We start from the raw sequence: 27,821 nt of genomic DNA on the forward strand, positions 1-27,821 counted from the left end.
GTATTGTTTCTACTGAGGCAATAACAGCTCTTTAGAAATTCCTTTGCACATCATTGTCAGATGCAGTAGGTTATGCCCAGATACATTTCTGTTTTGATTGTCTGGAGGAAAAACTTGTTCAGTGTACTCTATTTCTATTTAAGAGCAGGATTTTAATCAATTATTTGGAAGCTGGGTTATTGTAGAGAACTGTAAATGTGCATTAGCACGACGTTAAAAAGATTTTAACATTTTAGGCACAGTTCCTTTGCATGAAGAAAGGCTGTGAAAACAAAGTTGCCTGACATATACAGGTTTAAGTTTTAAAAAGGTTTTAATATAAGCACCCCATTTTCCACTTAGTTCTCACTAACCTGAGACATTTAGACATAATGATAACTTTTGGATAATTCTACCTTCAGACAACAAAGTGTATTTAGGTGGACAGTCACATCCTGCAGGCCCTGTGGCTGCATGTGCAGAATTGAGGCTGTAGGTACATGAATTACTAATGAGAGCAAACATAACCTGCTCCCTGGTATACTAACTCACCCTAGGTGATCACTTTCTGCATAAGAATTATATCCTGTGGCTGAGCAGATTGGTGACAGACCCTCAGTCAGCGTGCACTTCGGAAGCTTACTCGTATTACGCTTTTCATTAAATAGAAATAAAAACTTTACCGCTGAGTTTGGATTAAACAAAATGCTTTTCAAATATAATTAGTATTTTGGGGGGTAAAAACTATGCATTTCTATGCTGATATAGATCAGAAGTGGGGCACTGTTTTTCACATGTGTAAACCACTGGTCTAGGAAGCAAATAGAGCATAGAACATAAAGAAAGATGTGTGAGATAGCGAGAGCTCTGTGCTGGCTCATGTTTGTGAACAGCAGGTGTTTCAAAAGACGGTAAGAATGTTGAACCTGGGTTTGTTGATGTCAGCTGTGTGAAACTTCAGGCAGCTTGTGTTCTGGTCATCTGCAATGAAACTGCGTTTTTGTGGTGGTCTAAGCTTTGTGATTTTACACTTTTTCACTCTTGAGTATTAAACAATGAAAATCAACACAGATGTTTCTCTTTCTTCCTGTCTGGTGATTTTAAGGCTGCATTGTCTAAGAGAAAGGACTTAAAGTCTGTAAATACCTTGCTCTCAGGCTGAGTTAATTTTGGTTCAGAGAATGAACCTAATTTTTCTTCCAGCAAGGATTCACCTCTTTCAGGTTGATAATAGAAATTATGACAGAACATGGCATATTCCTTATTGCAACCGCACCCAGCACGTGTGGACCAGCAGTGGTTCAGGAGCGCCACAAGTAGTAGGAGAGGCAGAGTATAAAGCAACACAGAAGGTGGAATTCCCTGAGTTGTCAGCATCGTAGTTGTCCTTGGATCGTGGCACTTGACCCAGGTAAGTCTCAACTTTCACCCTTTTCTAGCAAAGAAAACTATTTTATACACATTTAAGCCTTTAATGGAAAAAGAATGTTGTGTATATATATACACACATACGTATATTTAAATGGTACCTCTCAATGTAAAGTTCATTTTTCTCTTTAACCACACCCTTGATTTGTAATGATAATATCATACCTATAATGCAGTTTTCTCTTAATTAAAGAAATGGGCCAGAATGCGTTTTTTATGTGAAAGAGTGAGACTTCCTGAAGAGATCCTCTGTTTTTATTACACTGAGAAAAATGCACACAGTTCTCTATACCTTGCAAAACAGGGAAGAAAGTATCTGAAACTACTGTCTAAATCACAGCATAATCTGAAGATGGTTAAGTGATCAGCAAAATAGTTTCCACTGAAAATGGCCTCGGTCAGAAAAAATATGTTTTCAGGCACTATTAACTGAAGCAGTATTGTTAAAACTCTCAGTGGTGAAGATCTGATTTCTCTGAAAATTGAAGTGTTTCTCTGAGCAGTAAGGAATGGGACTCACAGTGGGTTAGTTTCAGTACATCAAGATTGCAGTTTCCTGGTTTTGACACACTTGTCAGTTGTGATAACTTTTTAAAGATGCACTTGAAAATACGGGGATGTGTCAATATTAAATTCTAAAAAGGAGAGTTTTAAAATTAAATGGCAATAAAAGGTGTTTGTTAGTACTCCACATACAAATATTTTCAAAGGTAAAACTTTTTTTTCTGATGTATCTCTGCAATCAACAAAACAACAAGCAACCTGCCTAATGAACAAAGAAAAGTTTTTCTTCAGCTAGGAAAAACTCTGGTTTTTGAAAGATGTTATCTCCAGCTATTGGTACACAAACCACTGGTACTGGTTTTGATTTCCATTTCCAAATTACAATGTGAAGTTGGTGTGGCAGGAATTTACTGCTGGAATCAAACCTGCTGGTTAAACTACAGATTGTTTTTCCAGGTGAGAAAGTTAAGAGATGCTGAACCCTAATACTAGGTAGAATTTGCTTCATGTTTTATAAACCTGATAGGAAAAGCAATACACTGTAACCAAAATGCTTCTGACACGCTGAAATTTCTATTTTCTTTATATTTGTCATGATGTGATTTGGGTCAATAGTCAGAAGGAGACTCATGGTGGGTTGATGTTTCAGTGTATTGGTCTGTCTTATTTGACTTTTGCTTTGTCAGCCTTTTTGTGGCACTGCGAAACAGGCAGGGAGGTACAGGCTGTTGATTATTACCAGCTCAAGGTTGTTTGCCACTTTAGTTTTGCAGAGTGTGCCTGTAAGAGACCCAGCTATTTAATACAACTTTTTAAAAAGACAACTTCTCTTCATAATTGGAAACTGTTGCTTTAGATTTGTTGAATTTTCTCTTAATTTTGGCTTTACTTTCACTTAGTGCCATTGCTTCATCCTGTGAAAACACAGAGATGCTCTATGATCACCTCTGCCACTATTTGATGTAATTAACCAAGAAAATCAGTGATGGCAATGGTGGCACATAACCAAATCTCTTCAGGCAGTGGCTGCTAAATCGGTGACACATCTGACATTTAGTGGAGGAAAAAGCCTGGGGAGTGAGTGAGCAATCTGAGCTGCTGCCTGGGGAACTTTCCAACGGTTTGACTCATCTGTCTTTTCTGTCAGGCATTTGTGTGACTCCTATGCCTAAATATCTCAGAGAAGTGCAAAGGAATAGAGATTCTAACAGGATGCAAGAAGATGCTCAGCCAAGAAGGGATCTAATTAAAACCTCGCTCTGAATATGTCAGCGGTTTCTTGAGTTGCTGTCAGTCCTTTTTTTTTTTGTTGCGGGAGCCAAATGAGATTTGGCAGTGAAGGTAATACAATGTACAATCTTTGATACAGATTTCTTAGACTCTCACTGGCGTAAACTGATGGAGAAAATTCAAATATATCTATTTTCCACTGGTATATACATATGAAAAATAGTGTTACCCTGAGTAATACAGTTAGCCCTGTAATTGTAAAGTCATGCCTTGACATCAGTCTTTGCTAAACATCTGTATCTTTGAAGAGGGGAAGGGTTAAAGTTTGGAATTCATATAACCTAAGAACTGCCAACATTATAAAGATACTTTAATGCTAGGTAAGCTGCACCTTTGCAGAATTTATTTATTCCATTAGATCCCATCTCATTGCATGGTAAATAATTTGGTAGATTGGATAGCTGGCAATCTATTCTGTCCTTGTGTGAGAGAATAATTACATATAATGTACAGAATTAGCAGTATTTTTTCTGTATTATGGCTATTAAGTCATTTTTCTGAAGCCTTAATAGAAATAATTCTAACTTTATACAGATTATTAGAAAATTTGTATACCAGGAGGGGGAAAAATAAAAACTTGAGAAGGAGGGATAGGAAGACTTTGCCACATTTTTGTGCCACTCTCCAGACTGAGCCCTGGGGACCCATGGCAGTATTTCAGAGCAGGTTCTTTGAGCTGGGCACTGACTAAAGCTGCTCTCTGCTAAAGCCCCAGGGTGAGCTTCTGGTTTGCTTTTTACACTGAAGAGCCAGAGTGTTTGGCATGCTCACACCTACATCTGGAAAAAACTTCCATTGAAATGGTTTCCAAAGAGCTCTGCTGGAAACTACCCCAGCAGCTGCTGATACAAAGCAGAATGGGCTGTTACAGCGGCCACAAAAGCAGCCCATGCTGGGAGACCAACCTCGCTTTTTTTGAGTCCTGGATTGGGCAACCTTTGGGGCATGGACTCGGCTCTGCAAGTTCTGTCTCTCTGTTAGATGTTGCTTCTCAGCATCAGATGAGTTATTGCACAATTCTCATTGAAAAATCTTTCTCTAAAAGTTGGTCAGTTTAATAAATCTTTTCCAGTTAGACCAGTAACAGCACATTATTGTGTAGAATAGTAGAATGTTCCTGCAGAAGGAAAAGATCAGCTGCTGAGCAATGTAAAGGGGGAAAAAAATCAAATTATTACAATGTTCCGTATTCTTTTAAAAAATGAAGTGAGCCATAACATCTTAGACTGCTGTAGATGCTTCTGTTTTGAAGATAAAGACTGCGCTTCCTTAAAATGCATCAAGCTACTTCAATATTTGTAACAAGTGATTGCTACTTTGCATACTGAATTTAACAAAGAGGGAAGGACTAGCAGGGTAATTGCTTTGTTTTAAAGAAAGAAAATAACCAAAATATAAAACATTATGTTAATTCCTTAAAACAATGTAACACCACCCAGGTTTTCTGTAATAACTAACTGTCTTGCACTGTGGTTCAACTAAGATGAAATAGCATGGTAGTAAGTTAAACTTGTGTTATAGAATCTACATTGGAGATCTGCTGTTTATATTTTGTGACCGCAAATATGGCTTTGCTTACTTGTAGCTGAAAATAGATTCACCTCATCTGAGGAACGGGAATTCACTTTAAGTGTACATTAATGCTAAAGGGGAAAAAAAGGCAGTAAAACTGTGCTAGCATTCCTGGGTGGATCTAGTTCCCTGTCAGAACAAAGCCATAAGGTTCTGTGATAAATGTATTCGTTTTCTCTTTTCTGGAAATTTAGAAAGGACATGCTTGTTATAACAATCAACCACTGAGTTGCTAAATTTAAGTACAATGTTACATGTAAAGCAGTTGCTGGCCATCCAGTCAATATATTGATGACTTACTGATCCCTCCTATCCTGACACAAATAGCTTTCTGCTTGGGGAAAAAGGCAAAGCATATTTTTTAGCAATTGTTTTAATAGGGTGTGACTAGTAAAGAATGGCTCATACTTGAGCCCTGGTCTCACGCCATTAAAATAAATAAGTGTGACATTAACTTTTTTCAGGAGATGATCAAATACATCATCACAGAACCCAGCAACTCCCTTTTAGGACTTGAATAAGATTGCAGAGATTATTTTTGGAAGGCAAGCAGAGGCATCTCCTCTTCTTTTGTCTCGAAACAGAGCAAATATTTTGTGATATCACAAATAAAACACTTGCTGCTGGCAAGAGGGCGGGGGAGGAACCTCCCATTATCAGTGCTGTGAGCCACCAGCCAAATTCACAAAATCATGCTGAGTTGGAAGGGAAATTCCCAGGAGCGCAGGAGACTCTGGCAGATGGGCCCTGTCAGCTAAGGAGATTGCCCTCAGTGATCTGCCAACAGCTCTCCTGCATCAAGGACACCAGAAGGGGACAAACACAGCTCCTTGAGCTTCTGCAGGTCAGTCACGAGGTCAGTATGAGCTCAGAGTGACACAGGGAATGGTTAAATTTCTGTTCAAGCCAGAGAGCTGGCTGGGAGTCGTGCATCCCAGTGGATGGACACCTTCCCTGCTGCCCTGGCAGGAATCTGCTGGCCCAGTCCTGTGCACCAATGTTCTGACTGGTGCCTGCTGGTGGCTACCATGCCATGAGTCATGGCAGTGTCCCTCTGGGAGAGGAGCAGCTGCCTCTCACCATGGCAGAGCCTTCCCAAGTGGTGATGGAATAGGAAATAAGTTACACACAGGTTAATATCAGATGGCAGAGCTGAAAAGCATAACTTTTTCCAAGAGTTACGGCCTGCAGATGCCAGCATTGGATCCTTCAGCAGAGTCAGCAGCAGCTACAAATATGGGATTTATCTTCACCGCCTGCTTTTGCACTTCCCTGGTTCTGTGGATGACTCGGATGAGCCAAGTTCCTGTTACTGAGATGAAGGACCCGGCTCATTACAGAGGCAGCCAGAGTAAGATGTGCCAGGGTATAAAATGCCTATCTGAAAAGCATCTTTATAGCACTGCCAGCTCTCCAGCTAATGGTTGTACCTGCTTGGGTTTCATGTGTACTCTATTTGTGTGCCCTTCCAGCCCCTCCCTCGCTCCCCAGCGTCCCTCTGTCTTGGGTGCTTCTGGGCTGAGATCCCTGTATGGAGCTGGGCTAATTCCCTTCTTTCAGCAGGACTGAGAGAAACAGTGACTGAAACACTTCACTGGTGGTCAGAGAAGAGAGGAAAGAATGCCAACTCTTACTTGAGCTATTTAGCTTCAATTTTTGTTATGAAAGAAACTGAAAATAAATCCTACTCATTATAAAGTCTAAATCATTCCTGCATGTGACCTAATCCTAAATGATCTAAGTTAAGGCAGGACATGAGTACCTAAACCAGATGTGCAGGACAACATCAGGTGTTGTCATCTCAATTTCTTCATTTTAACACAGAGTAGCCATTAAAAAAACCCAAACAATCAAAACAAAACCAAACACAAAACCCCCCCAAAAGTTTGCTTTCTGGGATTTAACTTGGATAGGTAATAGTTTCCTGTGTTTCTGCCAACTTGCTTTTGAAAACTGCCTCATCCAAAGCTGGTTGAATAGAGTGAAGAGTTTGCCATTGTCTTCTGAATTCGAGTTTGGGACTGTCATTACTATCCTTACATGTAATCCAAATGTATTCGCCAGAGTTTTTGTCTTTAAATTTTCTGTGCTAGTATTTGCAAAATACAGAATGTGGAAAAATGCAGCTAAAGTCTTTGTTAGGAACAAGAGAAGCAAACTGGGGCTGACAAAGCAAATGTCTCATTTTGAAACTTTCTGCTGTGGAATGGCTCTAATTCAGTGTGAGGAAAAAGCAAATTATTGCCAAAGTTTTTCCTTTTCTTTGTATTTTTTTTCTTGCTGTTCATGGTAAGCTGAGTAGAAACATAGTGTATATGGAAAAACTATGGCAAAAAAGAGTACATAGATAGTCAGTTCAATTCTTGATTTATATGAAAAAGCATCCTTTGGGAATTAACTAAATATCAGGTAGTAATCCTTTAATGCTACTCAAAAGCATTTTTTAACAAACCTGTAGTAAAAAAAATCTAATTCCAATAATCCATTTCCTAACTTTACTTTGAATTGAATTTTATATGAATTTATTTGAATTGTAAATTTATACCTGAGTTGCTAATTCAAATGTTGTTTACAAGCAGCTCTGCCAGGAATCTGAGTGAAACACAGTGTAGCTCTTCATAACAGTGAAAAATAAAGCAATTTGCTGTTCTTCAGTATAAATAGTATAAACTACCTCTTGCAAAGGAAAAAAAAGCAAGTCCAGGGGTTTAGCTTTTAATAATAAATCTATAAATAAACAGGATGAGCAAGTTAAAAAATATTTATTTAAGAACTTCAGAATATTTAATGATTCCATTAGATCAAGGTGATAATGCTGAATTCTTTATTTCTACTAGAATGTTTTTGCCATGCTGCTTTAAAATGACCTCAGGATGAAAAAACACAAAGTAACTGATTTCCCTCTGTTAAGTGAAAGAATCAAAGAAATTTCTCATATAAATTCTTTTGGAGTTTTGCTCAGTAATTGCCCATGAAAGAACAGGTTTCAGGATTTTTCCTTTCTGCTCTGTGCTGTCTCTGTGCCCTCAAAATTGTTGATATTTTATGTTTTCTCTGGAATGTTAAATGCTTTATTTATCTTTCAGCACCTTTCAGATCACCTTCTTTCTTCCTTCCTTCCAGGAGAGTTTAAGGGCAGCAGGTAGTTAACAGCTGCTCTTTGAAAAAGGTGTTTGTAAATTCTGTGCTTCATTTTCTGAAACACAACTTATTTGTCCATCTACCTCTGATACCCTATTTTTCTAACTGAAAATGAAGGTGAGAAATATTTAACTTTGTCCTGTTCAAGTCATGGAATGGTTACTGCTTTCTGTGTTCATGTTACTGAGGAGCATTAAATTCTGTTCTTGACTCATAAGTCACCCAAGATCCAGAGTCTTGTTTAGAGCATTAGCTCACCTTGAAAAGCCTTGGCATTTGGGCCAGCCTGTAACTGGTACCTCAGGGGGAGCTATTTTAACCTTTCTTATAATCACTGCTCACTACCTGGTGAAGTCTTGGAGCTCTTTCTCTCATTTTAGGGAGGTGCTGTGCAAGTGGAAGGAACTCCTGCAGCTCCTGAGAGCTCTCTTAGTGCTGTGCATGGCAGTTCAGCTCCGTAGGAAGGGGTCAGTCACTATTCCAGCACTCTGTGACATTTGGACATATAAATACATACATCAGAAGTGCCTTTCTCGTTTGTTCTACTCAGGCACAAGCTATTTTAGGCTGACATTTTCCAACCAGGCCCGAGGGAGTTAGATGTCTGAATTAAATCCAGTTTGACTGATTTGGACATTGAACATTACTGAACTGAAATCCTGCTGATAGGCAGTGGGACTGTGCTAAAACAACATTATTATCTCTTCAGTAATATAAAAATGTACATCTTGATCTCATTTTTTTTCAACAAAATGGCCAAATAATTGAATTATGAGTGCAAATACAAGAATTGAACCTTGGGATAATATTTTTCTAAGTAAACATGCAAGATATACATGCACTGAAAGTGAAGCTGCCATAGAGTTAAAACCACTCAGCTGTTTTAACTTGGAGATGATATAAGCACTTCCTGTGAAAACACTATATTCTTGTTGACTTAAATATGTGTATTTTATTGAGTGACAAGTAATTCATTGCAGCTGTTTCTCTCATAAAAAGAATCTTTTTAGATCGTCATCTCAAAAACTGTAATACCCTAATTTATATAATAGTTTTTAAGGAAAGTCCTAATGTGTTCAGCATAGCATAAGGGATGATATAAATTGGGAAAGTTTGCAGCAAATAGAACTGAATCCAAAATGACTATGCCCATGGGCCAAATCTGCTGTGGAAATTCAGCCTTGTACTGACCTGGGACAATGGCAACCTGGGGAAGAACAGCAGAGTCTAAAGAACTCTCCCTGCCTTGTGCAGACTCTGTGCAAATGCTCTTTAAAGAACACAGTCTGGAAGTGGCTCAAGCACTGAAAAGCAAAGAGGGAAACAATTCCTAACAAGGCTGCCTGTGTGCAGCTCTGCTGCTGGTATCACCCTTGGAAGGTTTACACTGAAGTGCTCTTTGCCTCACAAGCTACTTCAGATTAATATCATTTATGGGAAGAGCTATAAACAAAAGGAAAATGTCTTGAATGCTTTTCAGTGCTGGGGAGAAGTGTTATTATAAAACTCTGACACCAGCTGCCACCCTGGTAAGGCCAGTCTGCCTCAGGTTATTTTGCCACCCAACACAGTAGAAAATAATGATACTATAATCCTTAGATTTCCCCTCTCCAAACTGATTGTGCAGAGCTGAAATGAAAAAAAAAAAAAAACAAAACTGAATTTTTCTGATATAGCTGTTTCTGCAGCTATACCAGCTATCTAAACCAGTACATGCAGTTACCCAGTACAGCCTGTAAAATTTGGAACTAGGAGAAAATGTCCTTATTCTAAAGACTTTGGGGAAATGATTGTTTGTGGTCTGGGTGTTTTTGGAGTGTTAGAAAGTCTAATAGAAATAATCATAAAATGAGAACCTTGGTCAGTGACCTTGATCAATGGACATCTGTGCCCTTCTTTAAATGAACTGAAATTGAGGATTGGTTAAGTTGCCAGCATCTTCTACCTTAATGTGCTGTATCAATTTGTCTTCAGGGCAATTCAATTTCAATTTCTAAAGCCCTGAATGGTCTGAGAGCTGGTTTACCTGTGTGATCCCCTCTCATCAGCAATGTTACAAAAATCAGGACATTTCTTTAATGTCATCTACAACTGACTGTCTTTTGGAAGTGATGATAAAAATCTTTGCAAAAGTTCTCACCTCTGGGAATGATACTCCAAAATATTCTTAATTTTTTCATGCTCTTTCTTCAGTCAGCCCAAGAACAGAAGGATGATCGGTTTGTAAGGACTGTTCTGGCTGCAGAAGAGCAGTGGCTTTTCTTACCCTTTTAAGGAAGTTCTCCCTGTGGTCTCCAAGATGTGTAAATAGCTCCAGGAAATTAAAGCACTTGAGATTTTTAAGTGGACAATTTACATGTACAGTTGCAGTTTGCTGGGAAAAGAGCTGCCTAGTAATTTGTAGCTGGAATTTATATGGTATCGCAGTCATCAACTGTTGTTCACCTCATCAGCTGCACTGGTGAGTTTGGCTTTGGATTGTTTATCATAGTCCAGTGTTCAGCAGTGTCATCCCACTGGAGATTCAGTGCAGCTATATAGACCCAGCAGTGATCCAGTTTGAATCCAGAGCTGCAAACTTGCTGGAATGCAACAGAAGTTGAAGGATTATGGTGCTACCTGATAAAGGTACAATTAAAAAAAAAGCCTTGCAGGAAAGCTCTAGTTTGTGATGGAAGATTAGGTGTGAGAAAAGAGGACAAAGATGTTTAATTCACCATGAACTTGGGGCTGAATCAAGCCTGTAGTATCCTGACAAAATCAAAGCTTTTTCCCTGCCACAGTGCTCAGCAAAAACTGAGAATTTTTTTGTTTGGAAATTGTTCCTGTGTTTCTTCTGAATTTTGGGAATCGGGAGAGCAAAGCTAATAATCTAACTGCTAAGTCAAAATAAGGAGGCACATACAGAGAAGCACAAGGGAAATTAAATGGTTTATTGGCTTAAATACTAATAGTATTTGTGTAAACTTAGATATGAAAGTAGGTTTGCTTTTCTATTTCTATTTCTGTAATTTCACTAGACTTTAAGCCTTTTGAAGATAACTTATCTCTTCATTGAGTGATGGGAAAGAAGAAAAGTCCAAGGGATCTGAAAACAGTGGGGAACATTGCTAAGTGTCAGGAACAAAGTGAGAAGTTTCCTTGTGTCTGTCACATGCCGTTGGGAAAGTACAGTACTGCTGGAAAGGGATTTTATTTCCCTTCCATTTGTTTTCCTCTTATAAACTTGCTATCCACAAGTCTTTCATGGCCTTCCTGTCTCTGGTCACTTGAAATAGCTTTTTAAAATACGCATGAAACTACTTTGCTAGCAGTGTTCTTATAGACCAATGAAATACCGAGCATAAATCATTGAGTGCAAATGTTATTTTCTCCACACACATTGCCTTTAACTGATCTGCTTGCCCTGGCTACCTGGTGCAGGTAGGGAGGTTAAAGAATATGGGCCTACCTTCATCTTTGAGTGACCCTCTGTCTGCAGCAAATATATTAGAAATATTTTTAAATCATTTACTTAGTTCTGCAAGATCCCTGTTCTACCTTGGCTCTTCCTTTATAACAATTCCTAAAAACAAGCTTAGTTTCTTCCTTGCTCTAACATTCACTGGGGTTTGCTCTCATTGAGCTTCCTGAGATGAGAGTCTGTACGACCCCTTGGACATTTCATATTATTGCACTTAAAACTATAATGTGGAATCCAATATTAGGAACAAACTGCAGAGTTCATATTGAGCTGAATTTCGGCTTTACTAAGTAGTATCTGATTTTGCAAAAAAGATCCTCCCCTATTCTAGCTTTATATAAATAAAAGCACAGAGAAATACTATGAGCTTTTCAGATGTGTTGCAATGTTTTTGCAATATTTGCATATTGCTGAGTTCTGTGCCACAGGTAGAATTTGAGAAGGAAAGATAAAACTGGAAAATCCAAGTAAATCATACAGGACAACATGCTTTAGCTAAATTAACAGAGCACCCTACAACAAATACTCACTGTGTCTGAATATCATGGCGTAACTTCTGTCCCTACTGAACAAGGAATTGCATGGTTCATCATCTGTGGGTTTTGGACTCTTCTCCTATCAGGTATTGAACAAACTCAGACTTTATGACAGCAGAGGTCAGAACACTGGGAGTCTTCTAAGCCCTGATGTTGTGGTGCTTTTATCTACTTAACTTTGCTGTTATTCCATGCTGTTGTGCATTCATCCTTGGCTTTGTCTTTCAGCCAGGAACAGTATCTTTAGTAGTTGTTTCATGTGGTTTCAGTACAGTCCTTCCCCTAAGGAACTGAAGGAAAAGGACAGCTTTTCAAACACAAAGGATTTGCCATTCACCCGGTATTGCTTTGGAAGTCATGTATGTGTGGTGAAGAGATGAGGGAGGAAATACCTGCAAATGGAAGTAAGAAAAATTTATTTGCTTCACTGCCATGGTTTTCTCTGCATCAGGGATGGCCAAAGTCACAGAGAGCTGAGCCCTCTCATCAGCCGAATAGAACATACCCTGTCATCAACCTCTGCAAACTTGACACATGCTGTTAAAGGCTGGCATACTGTACCACATAAATCTTCCAGGGAAGTGGGCTTCTCCATTTCCTAATATCAGTTTCCTCTCTTTCTCCACTTATTTAAGGGTATATTAAGACTATTTAGATGGATTTTTTTAAAACATACAGGCCAAAGCATGGTGCATTTATCTACGTGATTTTCCAAATCCAGAATGATCCGTTTGTCAGGAGCGACGTTACAGATTAGCCACCCCTATGGACAGGATATACACAGAGAATGCCCATTTTTCAAAAATATAAACCATACGAAACAGCTCTGGTATAAATTTCTCCTTTGGTTTTAGATGTTTTTCAAACATCTAATAAAATTAAACAATTTCCTGATAGCAGTGTGCTAAGGATGTCTATCCATAGTCCTACCCAACATGGGACCAGAGTGCAGCACCGGAATGCTGACAGGGATGTATTCTGCAGCAGGGAAATTTTGTGTTTTGTATGTGGTTGGTTGGCTGGCTTCTATTTTATGAAAGAAACACACATTAATTTAAGGATCGTAATGAAGTTATAGTAGTATGGGTGAGGCTATCTCTAATTTGTAGCAATGTGTATCTCTGGGTTCCTGCTATGAAGGTGTCATCACTCACAGAGGAGAGCTGTTCAAAGTATATAATGTGTATTTAAGAAGCTTCAACTCATTGACCACGACTTCAGTGCTAAAAGCATTAAAAGGGTTTAACAGACCTAATTATTTCACTGGCCCAGAATTACAGGGTATTAATCTCTAGAAGAGTCTACAAGGCACATGGCTTTTTCCTATGCCTTTGGTGAAAAATGAAAAATAGTTTCAGTAGAAATGACTCTGAGTCTCCATTTTTGCTTCTGAAGGAAGGCTAAATAATCTCCTTTTGTCAGACAGAAGATGTTACCCTACTACAGACATGGCCTGGAACAGCTCCCTGGGAGCAGAGCTGCTGCCAGACACAAAGGCATTTGTCCAAACACTCCTGACACCGAGGAAAAGGGGAGCTGGTAACAAATATTGTGCCATGACTCTATAAAGTGGAAAGATCTTTATCAGTGTTGTGGTGCAAATGTGACAAAGGCAGGAAGGAGGCGTGGACTCTGAAAAAAGTACCCACACTCAGCAGTCACTGCTGCAAAACCCTGACGACTACCTAAGGGCTCCCCAGCCAAGTGTATCTTTGGTTACCTGACTTAGACCTCTCAGTACAAAGAGCTCAAGAATTCCCATGAAAGATTTCTGAGAGGAAACACAGGGTGTTAACAAGAAAAGAAAGATCTTTGGCTTTTCTGGTTTGCTCTCGAAAACTAAAAATTCGGCAATTGAGAGGAAGCAGCCTATTGAGTGTCTCCCCAGCACGTGGAACATCCTGGCATATATTTAAGCTATTCCTACAGTGTTCAATAAAAGGAAAGACCAGATCCCAGCTGTAACCAGATGGATGGTTGACATGAAAAGGAGAAACCCTGCAAGCTCTCTAAAAGCAAATCTCCCACTGGTCTCAGGAACAGAAGATTTCTATATCTGACTTCCCTCAAACAGGTTCCACAATATGCTTGCATAAATCAAAGAGCTGTGTATACACCATCCTGCCCCCCTTCACTATTTATATTCCCTTGGAATGAAAAATAGCTCACCACCTGCCTCATTTCTATCATAATGTAACAGGTCACAGAGTTAACACCCTTCTGAAATGAATGGCGGAATAAAATTACAAAACCGGCCACCTTACACAACCAAGACATTTGGCACCTCACTTGAAACTTTTCCATGAGAAATACAAACATCTCATAAATATATAAAAATGTTATTCCAACTGTGTATATTGTCACTAAAATACTTTCATTTCAAGCCTATATGTGCTAAAATTATGAAACTGTGTGGGTGAGAGTATAGGGATTTAATATTTTATTGAAGTTGTAAAGTAAATTTATGGGAACAGTGGAGCTTTGCTGATGCTATGGAGTCTTTCTACAAGATGTGACTTTGTTTCAATACTAGATCATGGGACTCCTCAGAAAGATAAATGGCATGACATTAGGCAGCAATAAACATAGATGAAAGAATTGGAGTAGGTTTGGTATCTGGAAGTAGGAACTTCAGAATAATTAATGATTAATGTTAAAACTACTGATTTCAGTCAAATTAATAACAACTTTTGGTCAAATTAGATCCAACGAATCAGTAGAAATACTCAGGAATCTTTTGACAACTATTGTGAACACAGCAGGTCTGTCAATTGGACTGAAGGGAAATGCAGTGAAGATGAAAAGACAGCAAACTCTGGGGCAGGCAGAAGGATGGAGAAATAACCACCACAGAGCTTCAATGGCAACCGAGGGCGGTAGTAAAAAATAATATTATTGAGGACACGTAAAAATAGACCAAAGAGCATTTCATGCTATTTGCTGCCTGAAATTAATAAGTGTCCATGCGCTGTCTAAATTTCTTATTTAAGTTTTACTACCTTACTGGTTTGAATGAAGCAAAACTGGAGATAATATTTTAAGTGACTTTAACCAAATCAGTCAGTTTAAAGAGTTTCATAAAGTGAATTCCAAACAACAAAAAAAATTTATTTGTTAATGCATTTGTGACATACAGCAATGTTGGCAAGTTGGAAAATAATATTTGGTAATTGAAATTAATTTGAAAGCCATGGTTATCTTGTCAACAAGAGGTAACACAAAATACCTCCACATGCTACATGCCCCTTTCAGTCTTTAAAGGACTAACAACTGAAAAGCCATGGAGAGCTGGCTGGTTTGTTTACCTTTGAAGTGATCCCATATTGAGATTTCCTGATGGAGCAGAGGCAGAAATGTTGATTCTGCCTATTGTTATATTTGCTTAACACATTAACAGAGGAATTTGGTTTCTGGGGCAGTCAGAGAGGCATTGTTCTTTTTCCAATTGAGATTAATTAGATCCGTGGGAATTCAGAATGAGCAGAAACTGCATGATCAGGGACAAAATCCACTGCTTGCTTATTCTGTATTAGGGTTGTTCCATTCAAAATGCAGCTTGTCCAAATGACCAGTGCTTTCCATTAGTTCTTAGCGAATCTATTACACAACATAATCAATGTGATTACCAGGAAATTTCCCTCAAAAATTAGTTCAGCCCAAATTAGCAATAAACTGTTTTAAAAGCTTCCATTTTAAGCGATCCTGATTTGAACCATACCAGGCAGTGCAAATAACTTCCTTTGAAATTAGGTTTTTCATTAGCATTATTGTGCTGTTGAAAAAGGAGTCAGTTCGAGTTTAACAAAAACAATAACGAATAAACTGAAAATAAAAAGACTTGAGCCAAAGGTGGATGATGTCTAAACGTTAAATACTGGCATGCTGGCACTCGGTGTGCAGGAGCTCCATCTGCCTTCCCACTTTTGTACTGCTGCAGAAGCCAGAGTTAAAACATTTATGGAATCAAAGTTAGCGGTACCGTGATGAGTCACTGTAACTTTATTCCACTCGAATAAGAGAGCTTTGTCCCTAAACCAAAATTACTAACTGGAAGTTACAAAAGAACTTCCTAAGAAGAATGAGGACTTTCTGGAGAATGAATTCTTTCTACATTAGTAAAGACCGAACATTTTAGACAGTTTATTTCTTTCTGGTACAAGAGACAAACCAACAAATGATGCATGATGCAAAATAAACCGCCTGTGGAAAGAATAGATCCAAAATTCTTGACATTTCTACCAACTGAATCTTGTATCATTATGTATATGAAATCTGGATTGACTGAAAAAGATCTTATGTAAGACTGTAAAGTGAAAACAAGGGTAACAAGAATTAAGATTAGAAATTCTACAAGAAAAGATGCAAACTGGAAATGTTCTGTTTGCTTCTTCAAATCTCAGTTTGCAGAACCGGATCATGACACAAGGCCCTTGGCTCTTATTCAAAGAGAAATGGAAGTTATTAGTCCTCTGATGAGGGAGAAAGCCACCCCTTGCTGTCTGTAAGAGCAGAAAAATGAAATTGCATATTCAACTGCGTAAGAGTTTTCAAAATTCCAGGCAATGTTCATTTTCTAGGGATAAGCAGAAGACAATAGGACAGCACAAACCCTTCAGCCCCTGTGCTGGAATCTTGCCATGTAAAGGAGAGCTCTGCCATTCTCCTAGACCCCTCCAAATGTCCCAAGCATGTGTTAAGCAGATTCTTCTCCAGTCTCAGCACAGAAAATACGTTCACTGTCTGTGAGACCTGAGAGATACACCAAGCAGTCCACTGGGTTGCTACTGCTTTACACACTTGTGCTAACACTCGTACACACCAGAAACTAAAGCAAGCTGAAACTGCATCTATTGATCACTGGACTGATCTGTTGATTCCTTGTGCCTAGAAGATTCCTCCAGCCCACAGGACCTCTCTGTACCAAGCATAACTGCATGAGCTCAGTGTTTACTGATGGATTTTTGCCTCACTGTAATTCTCAGAACACAGTGACGTCCAAGAAAGCCCATTTTCTGCTGCAACTTAACACACTGAAAAGCAGAGAATAAAAATACTTAGTAATTACCCGACCTTAAAGGAGAAACACTCTCTTGCTGTCGTGCATCAATCACACTGAATTTTCCTGCTGCTAAAAACTGACCTTTAATTGCTAAGTGGGTATTTTTATCATATTCCAAACTTACAAAGTCTAATTTAATGCACATGATTCAACGTAAGCGGTATCCACAGCACTGGGCGGAAAAGACTCATGCAGGAAGGATTATTAGGGAGGCAGAACCTCACAGTGTTCAAACTCAGATTCAAAAGTTCACTTTGGGTCTTGTAAGTCTGTGACACTGAGAGCTAGGAAACTCATCATAAAAACCTCAATAAAAATAATTTCTTCACGTTTCACTTGGCAACACAAAAGAAAATGTTTGCATAAACCTTTACTATGCAAAGGTATTTCCAATTGTGTTTTCCCAAAGTTGTCAGTCTCAATTAGTTACCTTGTGTAATAAATCTGGTATAGCATCATCTCTTTTTATTCACACTATCTTCATCAGATTTGTGTGATTTTGGCACCCACAAGGCATCACCAGTGAAGCTGTGCCTGTTTGCTCCAGTTACTGGATTTGTTCCAGTAAACCACTGGATGATGGTGGATCTTCAAGTCACTGACAACTGAAAACTACTTGAATAGATCTACTTTAAACTGGCATTTCAAAGCAAGTTTTATTAGGTTTTTTATGTAGGCCCAGGTAAGACTGGCCATCCTTCTTAGCAAAATGGGAAAGTCAAGCCCCCTGTGCTCTCAGAAGCATAAAAATAAGAATTAAATTGGGGTAAAGAAACAGTAAAATTTACTTAGCAGGGAGATTGCACTAGTCTGACTTGTTAGATGAGAATGACTTGGCAACCATGAGGCAAATGCTCTCCTCAACAGAAGATCAGATTCCAATATCCGTGCTCTGCTCATCATTTTTAGCCTTGTGACTACACCAGCAAGACTGAACACCTGTGCTGTGCAGGATCAGAACTTCGGGGATCAGCTTTCGGATCTGAGAGCAGCAATTTTCAGAGATCACCATGGCATTGGTTAAGGGGGAAAAAACCAGAGAATGAATGAGTGTGTGATTCAGGCTACACAAAACAACAAAGAGAGAATCCTGAGTGACCTTTCAGGGGGAAAGACAAAAGAAAAAGTGATGTGTGTTGGTGTGAGCAGAAAAGAAGAGACAAAAATTGCTCTCAAAAATATCAGTGTTTATCTCCTACCTGTTACTCTCTCAAAAAAATCTCCAACCAAAAAACCCCAAACTGTTACAACACATGTGTAAATAAACACAATAAGTATCCTGGCTCTGTTAAGAGCAGGTCTCCCAGGAAGAAAAGCTTCATCTTTCCTTTTCTATTTCAGTCCAAGAAGACAGAAACACAGTTTCTGTCCTGTCAATGACTCAATATCCTGGAGAAGTACATTTGGTTTGACACATTGAATTCTCTCTGAGGAACGCGTTGCTAACAGTCCTCATATTTGGCTTCCACTTTGGTCTGAAATATGCTTAACTTTTAATTTCTCATATATTTATAGTGCTAGACCAAAGTGACATTAAGAAGTGTGATGTATTTACTCCTTTTAAAACCATGTTGGTCTGTAAGCAGACCACTTCCTGGAATTTAACATCAGTTGAAAAAAAGACAAGTGCTATCAACCACAGTAAGAAAAAATGTATGCAGTATATGATAAATATGGAGGATGTTGAATTTTGAAGGGTAAATTATTTGAACAAAATGCAATCTACTTTTTTTCTGAAAAAACCCACTCCAAAAGCAGTGCAACTGGAAATTTTAGATGGAGCAAGTGTAGTTGTCACAATCAATTATTGCCTTTCAAGTGCAGGAAAATGACAAATGAGCCATTAAGGGCTGCTATTCTTTATTTAGAACTGAAAAAGAGACAAATGAATCTGCAAGGGAAAAGATCTTAAGCTTTTTTGCATGTTGATTTATTTCAAGTGAAAGTTATGTGAATATATAGAAGAAATGTTGTCTGCAAGGTGTTCATCTTGGTTACTCTGCACAATTGCGGTATAAATTTTGTTAGGACCAGTTTATGTTAATTAGTCTGTGGAAACCAGAAAGAGGATTTCTGCAGCTGAGATTCTTTTTTAGCCAGCTGTAGAGCTATCTTCAGCAAAAAGCAACTTTTTAATACCCGGTCATGTAAAATACCCTGAGTATAAGGGAATTTGCTGTCAGCAGAGAACTGACACGACACAAACAAGCCTTTATATGTCACCTTAATGTGTGTGAGTACACATAAAATCAAAACGTTTCCAAAGGCCAACTATCAGGGGTAAAAAAATGGCCGTGATGGGCAGGTTGTGGGTGCAGGCAAGATCGCCTGAGGGTCTCCATTCTGCTCGTTAACACAGAAAAAAAGGCAGCGGCAGCTGCACCAAAGCTGAGAGGGTGGTCCCTGACCACAGCTTTTATCAGCAAATTATGTCCTCCTTTATCAGCGATCAAGCAGGGATCACTTGTTAGCACCGGGGGCTGTGTGAACACGCGGGGAGGCAATTGGAGCCCACACGCTCAAGGAGCCGCACGAGCAGGCACCGGGACAGCGGGAACCCCTGAACACCGGGAACGCCCGCAGCCCACACCGAGGAACGGGCGAGGCGCTGAGGGACGGCGCGCTCCCATTGGCTGGCGGAGGGAGGCGGGAGAGACGGAGCCTTGTGATTGGCTGCTGCCCGCGGCGGGGTGGGGTGGTGTCTCGCGAGAGCCGCGCGGTGGCCGCGGTCTCGCGCGGTCCGTCCCGTCCCGCCCCCGGGTCTCTGGGCCGGCGGCGGCGCCGCTCCCGCTGCGGCGGCCCCGGTGAGTGGCAGTGACCCGGCCAGGCGTCGGGGGGGGACAGGGACAGGGCGATCGGGTCCTGACGGTGGGAGGGTTGTCTTCGGTGTTTTGCCCCTGCTCTCTGCTCGTCGGACCGCGCGGGCACGGCGCCTCTCCGTGAGGGGGTGCGCGCTATGGCCGGGCCCGTTTTTCCCTGTCTCTCCCGTTCCCCCCGTGTCTCCCCGTTCCTCCTTCTCTTCCCCGTGTCCCTCTTGCCCGGTGCCCCTCTTTCTCTCCCTTTCCCCCCGTTCCCACCTCTCTTTCCCATCGTTCCCTCCATCTCCCCCGTGCCCCCTGCCCCTTCCTCCTCGCCCTTTTCTTCCCCGAAGGACCTGGCTCCTCACAGGGCCATCGTCACTGGGTGCTATCAGCCCTCATCCTCCTTTTTTACCTCCCTTAAAGACCGTGGTTGTGGCTGTTCCTCTTTGGTAAGGCTGCGCCTCATCCTTGGAAAAAGATAATTGAGAGAGGAAAAGTTTGGCTGGTGGTGGAAGGGAGTAGGAGGAGGTTCCTTTGAAGTAAGAGCCAAAGTAGGTTATGACTGGACTTTGTATCTGTGGGGTTGGATGTCTGTGTATCCCTGTGTACCATGGCTAAATGTGCAGTTGTTACATGGAGTCAAAACTCTGAAGAGAAGCCCACAAGTGCAAGACACCTAAAAACCATTTCTGGACAAATTGGAAGGCTATTGGATGTTTATGCATATGTTTCGTCATTTCTCAGCTTCTGATTAAAAAAGATTCAGAGAAAGATGAGTTTTCCTTTACGATGTCTTATATTGTAGAAGTTAATAATAAATACTCAGACTATGCACATGAAAAATGTTAATGCTTTTCCATTAATTATTTTTATGCTGATCACAGAAGTGGAGTTGTGAATTGTAATGGCTTCAATTATCTTGATCTTCTGGACTAAGAGAGCTTTAATGTTAGCAGTGCCAAGGGGCAGTGTGTGTGCCCTGTTCCCTAAAACATCTGATGAAGGCAACTGTTAAAAACTCCACAAATGTGTATTGCTCCAGAAGGATACAGATCACTGCAAAGAGCTGTTACCTGCAAATCAAGGGAATTACTCAAACTAATGAAGTAGTTTGATTTACATGTATGGTTGGTTTGCCAATCTTCAGCTGGAGTTTTGTGCCTGTCATCAGATGGGATTCTTGATTCAGGACCTTCACTTCCAATATCTGTTATGATTAAAAACCTCTCCTTCAGTGAGGGATTGAACTAAAATAAAATAGTTATTGGTGGGAAGCAGTTCTGAGTCCTTGCCTTTTGTTAATGGGAATTAATTTATATACACGAGTCTGTAGCAAAATGGTAACTTTAAATTAGTAAACAGTCTGGGTTTATTACGTTTTTCTGAGATAGTTAAAAAGATGCAGCAGTGCTGCTGCTGTATAAATCTAGACAGCATAATATTGACTTGAATTTTGGTTATATGTGAAAAACCAGTTGAATAAAGTCAGGTTTCAGATACGAGTTAATTTTTAATTTGTCTTCCTGCTTTTGTTTTCTGGTTTTGAAATTGTCAGTTAAAGCTTGACACTTTGTTCTTTCTGGTTTTATTTTTAGTAGAGCGAGCTGAAAATCTGCTGTTTTATTTAACCCTTTATAAATTTCCTCACTGTAAGTTTCAGATTTCTCATATATTAGTGTATTATTTTTAAATGGCTTTACTGGTTATCCATCCCAATTCTCTCTCCCAACTGGTAAATTATTCCACTAGTTTTATATGGGAAAGCACTTCAAGCTTTCATTACCTTTTGTCTTACTGATTTAAAAGATATTGGTGTGTTTTAGTCATCTGAGACTAAAATCCTCTATTAATTGTGTGTTTTTCTTATTTGTGGATTCTTTTTTTAGCACATGTCACAGGACAGATGTGGGACATCAATAATGGTTAATAGAGGCTGCTTTTTTTTTTTCTTCTTGTGGTGGCAGTTTTGACAAAATAATCTGAAAGGCCCACTGAATGTGGATGAAACTAAAAACATTAAATATACCTAAAGATTTTGTTATTTCAGGTCCTGTAATGCACTAAAGTTTGATCCAGAAAATAGTCAAAGACTTGCTTCTAACATAGCTTATGGTGTGGATGTTCTGGGGACTTTGTGTATTAACTGGAACACGAGTGTTTAGGTAAATGATCAGATAATCTGTAATGACTCTTCCTGCAAAAGAAGGCATAACTGCACTTTGATAATACTGGGGTTTTTTTCCTCTTTTTGTCTCCTAGAAATGGGTCTGTTCTCAGAAGATGCGATGCAGTAGATGTGGTGCTTAGTCATGGCATCAGAACTGTGTAAAACAATCTCTGAGGCAAAGCTGGAAAGGCACAAGAACTTGTTCTTAAATTACCGAAATCTCCATCACTTCCCTCTGGAGTTACTGAAAGACGAGGGGCTGCAGTACTTGGAGAGACTTTACATGAAAAGAAATTCCCTCACCACATTGGTACGACAACCTCTTTATTACAATGTTTACTGTCTGCGTGTTTAGGAATTCTGATTTTTGAAACAGGAAAAAAATGATAATATGATAGATAATCTGACCCTGAATGACGTCATCAGCTATAAGATATGAGTATTTGAACTTGTGTGGGTAATGTAGAGAATAATAAATGGAAGTTCATGACATTTTACGGTTACCCTTTTGAAGCTCTGAAGATCTTCTGGGGGTTTTCTTGTCAGGCTTGTTGTTCTGTTGGTTGGGTTTTTTTCAACCTATACATTGTACTCTCATAAGTGTTAGTAGATGCTATGCAGTCTATTCTACATTTCTTCATTAGGCTGAATGACTTTTCCCTTGGTGTGTGCCCAATTTCAAAGGCAATGTCAATCCCGGGGTCTAATTCCAAACATGCTGTTAAGGTGCCAGTAAAAACTTGTATCTATGGGCTGCTGAGGATGGAGAACACAGTTAATGTCAGCTAATGTCACAGTTAATGTGGGATTTTCTTTTGGGATTTCTTCTTATTTTTCCCTGGACTGAAGAAATTCTCTCCCTGAGTGGATGTTGTGACCTCAGAATTCAGTGTGAGGTAGTTAAATAACTGTGAGAGATGTTCTGAGCTGCTAAGACTCTATTCTATAGAGTCAAAACTTGCCACTGTCAATAGGTTCAAGTCTCCAAGTCTTCCTTTTTGGTTGCTTGATTGGTTTGGATTTGTTGGTTGGGTTTTTTTTTTGGTGGGCTCTTCCATGGTATGAGAGGTAAAATACTAGCAAGGGTAGAGGAGCTGTAGGGCATGACTACTTAAAATTTACCAAAACTGTACAGTTTTCAGGGTTTCCTAGAACAAGTCCAGTATTCCACTTTAAGGGCCAAAAGCAGAAAGGATTCTGAAGACTTTATGCCTTTTCTGCATCTTGGATGAGTCACTTAAGTTGACATGTACTGCAGAGAATTATTTTAACACTCTGGTTTTGGGCAGTAATTTAATAATGTGTTAATAATTTAACAGGAGGATAGGATTCACGGTTCCAAATCAAAACTGCTATGAAATCAGCCAAAGACTGTAAACAGCTCTGTCTTGACACTTTGTGAAATTCAGTGATTATTTAATGCAGTAAGGTTCACAAACTTTGCACTGCTCAAAAGATTAAACAATAAGGAGAGTTTTGCATTTAAGTGTTAAGACTTGGATAAAGAAACTGAAACAAAAGTTAAAATGTAGGTCATACTTAGACAAAATTGCTTTCAAACAGTGTGAAGCAGAGCATGATTAGATTCACAGCAATCAGGATAACTTGCTCATAATGTGCCTTGTTGGGATCTCATTCAAGTGCTCAGCGCTATTGTTGGAACTAGGCAAACAAATTTGGGTGTCATTCACTGAGCATCTGTTCCACAGAAGAGATGTTGGAAGTTGTAGTGGACCAAAATAGATCAAGTCAGCAGCATGTTACAAAAAAAGGCAGATGTCTTTTTGGAACATGGAAAGTTTCACAATCTCCATTAAAAGCAGAAGGAAGTAATTATTGGATACTGTTAAAGCACAAGCTGGAGCAGAGGGTTTCATACTCATGGACAGCCTGGGTGAATTGGAGAGAACTTAGAGAGCAGCAACGAGGGACTTTTAGAGAACATGAGAGAAAAGGTTGTGAGATTGGAGAGGAAAAACAGGAGGAACTGGGGAAAACAGAAATCATCGATATTTTTACAAAGCAGAGTTTCATAATGAGGTTTTTTGATGTCCACTACAGGTAGGACAAGTAGTGTTCTTAATTTTAGTAAAGTTGTTGTGAGTTGGGTACATGGGGGCAGTGCAGGGAGTGAAAATCCCATCTGAGAATAGTTGAAAACAATTAAATTATTGAAGGAAGATGTGTCTTCCTTGTATTTCTCTGATGCAAGGTGATGAGCAATAGCTCATCGATAAACACTTCAAATTGCATAAACATCATTAACATCCATCAAAACTAAGCCTGCACCATATTTCTCTAAAATTAGGTGGTACTTTTGTCCCACTGGTTCATTCCTTCAGAATTCTGAAAATAAATGACTAAATCAGTTTTTGTTCTTTGCTCTTCTCAAGTGACTCCTGTCCTTGATAGATGGCTCCTGTGAGATGTCTGGGCTAGTTACGCTGACAGAATTTACCTTGGCTAAGAATAATTTCGTTTTTGTCTTCATTGGCAAGGTGGAAGTGATGGAGTGCTGTGACATAATGAATGGATCAAGGAGCCATGCAGCACACCTGTATCCCAGCATCAAATCTTCCACTTCTCAGTTAATCTTTGATAACATGAGCTTTCCAGTACTCAGTTTCTCCTTCTATTGAAAGGAAATAGGTGTTTGTCTTGTTGGCTCTGTCAGAAGCAGGACTGAGGATAATTGTTCTTAATTTACTACCTCAGAATGTGATGTTGTTCTGATAGAGCAGCAGGTGGAATAGTGACAATGGTTTGTGGTTCAGGTTAACATCCTTATTGTAATAAAGCCTGCAGGATGGCAGTGAATTTGGTTTTTTCCACACTTTTTTTTTTTTTTTTTTTTTTTTTTCAGTTAAGGCTTGAATTGTTTTTGTGCTTGAGCACATTTTCCCAGTTGAAGCTTTGATGTTTGCCCAGATAAAGTCCGCTCCGGGGCCATGACTGCGCCGTGGCGGAGCTGCCGCGAGGTGGCAGCCCCAGATCAGCGAGAGCGCCTTTTGGGTTTGACGTCACCGCAGCGCTGTCTTGACCTCACCCGACATTTCTTGACCTGACCCATAAATTGCTGCTCCCAAGTTAAGCAAACGGGGCTTTTTACTCAGATCGTGCGTGGGGCATGTTTTCTACGTGAGAATATTATGACATAGGTTAGCATATTCCTCCATCATCAGGTTACGAACACAAAGTTATATATTTTAGATAATATATCTATTTAAGCTGTCACACATCATGTTTATTTACATGAAAATTTCTAGCTTTAACAGGAATTTAATTATGTGATCAAGCTGCTTTTAAAAAGCAGTAGTTTCTGCATATATCAGTATTGTAATCTCTTTTTTTCAGTAAAACAAATCTACGTTAAGCAGGTTTCTTAAGCAATAAAACTGTCTTAACTTTGAATAATTTTGAGTACAGTTTCCAACATGACATCTGAAACTTGTGAAGCCAATTTTGTGATATGCGTTCATGGTTATAAATGCCACCAGGGAAGAGAATTACAGCTAGGGATCAGTTGGCACTTAGGAAATGATATGCATGTTAATATGTAAATATGAAAATCTTAGTTTGATGGATTCAGCAGTTCTGGCTTGGTTGTAATTGATTAAGCTACACAAAGATGGTAGGTCATTTCCCAGTTTAGCAGCATTATACAATACATTCTGGTTAGACATCTTGTGTAGTTCTTGTTCTGCTTTAAGTCTGTAAAGGCTGCAACTTCTTAGCAATCTCTTGCCTTCAACTAACTAATTTATTTGAATGTATTTTCAAAAGTAGATTCGGTAATCCATCTTTTCAGTCTCAGAAATCTGACTCCTATTTTGCTGAGGGCATGATAATGTCACTTCTGGGCTGTAGTTCTGTTCACTAGTGTATTGCTCACCTGGGATACACCCAAGATTGCCCTGATGGATTTTTGGGGGTATGGAAACAGTATTGTATAGACGCTTGTTGCCATTTTTCCTGCTGATGTGTCATAGTATAGCGATTAAAATGACTTGGGCACACAATAAATGTGTGTCTGGTTTTTGTTTTGAAACCTAAAAAATCTCTAACTCTCTTTCAGCCAGAAAACCTTGCACAGAAGCTTCCAAACCTCGTGGAATTGTGAGTTTGTGTAGGAGTTCTAATATATTTTTATGATGCTTATCCATCTCATCTTAAAATCATCTAGAATGTATTGCTTGCATATAACTTCTCTTAAGTGTGAAGGGCTTTCTTGGAGGGCAAGAAAGGGTAATTTTTTTTGTGTGATTTTTTTGTTGTTGTTGTTGGACTTTTTTTTAAAGTAGGTGTATTCAGTCCCATTTTAATTTTTTTTTAAATTTCTTGTTTATTGTATGAAAAGAACCTTTATACAAGTGTCTATACAGCTACGGGAAAAAATACTTACCCCCGAAATTCTGTGTGGACTTGTCACATTGATAAAGCCCTGGAACCTCCCAGTGCAGTGGTCAGAGGGTTGTGGCAGAGCCATAGTAACAGGTTACAGCCTCCAGCCCGTCCTTGGCTACTCATTCCCACCCCAGCTCCCAGGGGTTTTATGATCTCAGTCCTGCTGATTGTAGTAATAAGTTTTTGGAACCAAGTCAGAGATTGTCAAATAGAAGCAGGGGTGAGCATGTACAGGTGGTAACTATGGAATGGTGATTGCTGTAGGCGGAGCAGTTTATCCAGTCTTGTCCAAAAAATGGATGTCCCATGAACTGGATTATTTTGACAATTAATTTAAGACTTAAGCCCCTGAGACAATGTTTTCCTTCCCCTTTTCTTATAAAGTTGTGATTTTCTTGTGTGGTAGGATTGGCAGTGGGGGGTTAAAAGGGACATCCTCTTTTCCCATTTTAAGTTCTTTGTCTCAGTTTCAGATGAGTAACTGATGGAGCATTGATTGTGTTTATGTAATGGCTAGCTCCACACAGGAGGTGTTTATCTGAGGAGTCAATGCCCTCAGCTGTCTGATCTTGTCATCTTGGCCCTTTAACCTCACCTTTCTGGTGCCTGTGGCCACAGTATAACTCAACTGGTTTGTAGGTCACTGCAGTCTCTGACTTGCTCAAGAGCAAATCCTATCTCATCATGCCCCTGTCTTGAGAGTCTTTGTGCTCTGAAGCAATAAAATAAGTATTTTTATATTTGATATCATTATTTGCAACTGGGCATCAGGTAATCTCTGCTATTTGATGGTGCTTTTAGGAAAACCTGTTTAAATTACAGCTTAAAATAATTTCTTACAAACACTGATTTATAGGAGTCAAACCTAATTTTTTGGTGTTCAGCAAGCTCAGGTGTCTCGCCATTACCCCACACATTCTGGTGGTCTAGAGAGAGCTACAATGGGCTGTGTTTGTGTAGCTGTCATAGGACAAGTCAATTTTTGATGAGAGAGTAAGAGGTGTTTTGTTGTCAGAGAAGAGACCACAAAACAAGGATTTATTTAAAGAATAATTTGTTACAGTAGCTTTCAATTTTGAGAGACAAGCTTAAATTATTTTTATTTTCCTAAAAGTTACATCCTTAGTTATTTGACTCATGTGTTTTTCTTTATATATCATGCCCCTGATGCTGGGCTATGAGGTGTAGCTCCTCATAGTACAGTTTTTTTAGCTTAAGTGAAATAGTTCACGAATATTTTCAGGAGCTGCAGCTGAAATGGGTAGGAGAATTCTCATCCTATGTTTCTACAGACATGTGTACTATTCTTAGGTTTGTTAAGTTTTTAGCAAACTACAATTTTTAAAGAAAGAGAAGGTTCAGATGCCCCATGCAGTTGAAATGTTCGTGTGTCTTTTCCTTTGTTCTGTCTCCCTGCAAAGAGGGGCTCCTACTTTAGGAAATGCTCTTGGAATACAGTGGAAGAAAACATGCCATG

At 39.4% G+C, this 27,821-nt stretch overlaps 1 protein-coding gene across 13 annotated transcripts in view; it reads left to right on the top strand.

Annotated features, from left to right (window-relative positions):
• Positions 1-1,127: 1,127 nt before the first annotated feature.
• LRRC28 (leucine rich repeat containing 28) overlaps positions 1,128-27,821 on the top strand; it is a 70,545-nt gene continuing 43,851 nt past the window's right edge. For 3 of the 13 annotated variants that reach the window (XR_014226824.1, XR_014226825.1, XM_082290894.1), the window contains exons 1-3: positions 19,696-19,776; positions 22,033-22,250; positions 26,016-26,056. Coding sequence is in view for 5 of the 13 variants with exons in the window: in XM_082290894.1 (XP_082147020.1) it covers positions 22,068-22,250; positions 26,016-26,056 (224 nt within the window). In the remaining 8 variants the exon portion in view is untranslated. Of the gene's footprint in view, positions 1,391-19,695; positions 19,777-20,189; positions 20,223-21,919; positions 21,936-22,032; positions 22,251-24,961; positions 25,099-26,015; positions 26,057-27,821 lie in introns of those variants that run through there. The other 10 variants (XM_082290896.1, XM_082290895.1, XM_082290900.1 and 7 more) reach the window with 9 other exon arrangements.

The sequence above is a fragment of the Coloeus monedula genome, assembly GCF_965178545.1.
Source record: "Coloeus monedula genome assembly, chromosome: 14".
NCBI classification, from domain to species: Eukaryota; Metazoa; Chordata; class Aves; order Passeriformes; family Corvidae; genus Coloeus; species Coloeus monedula.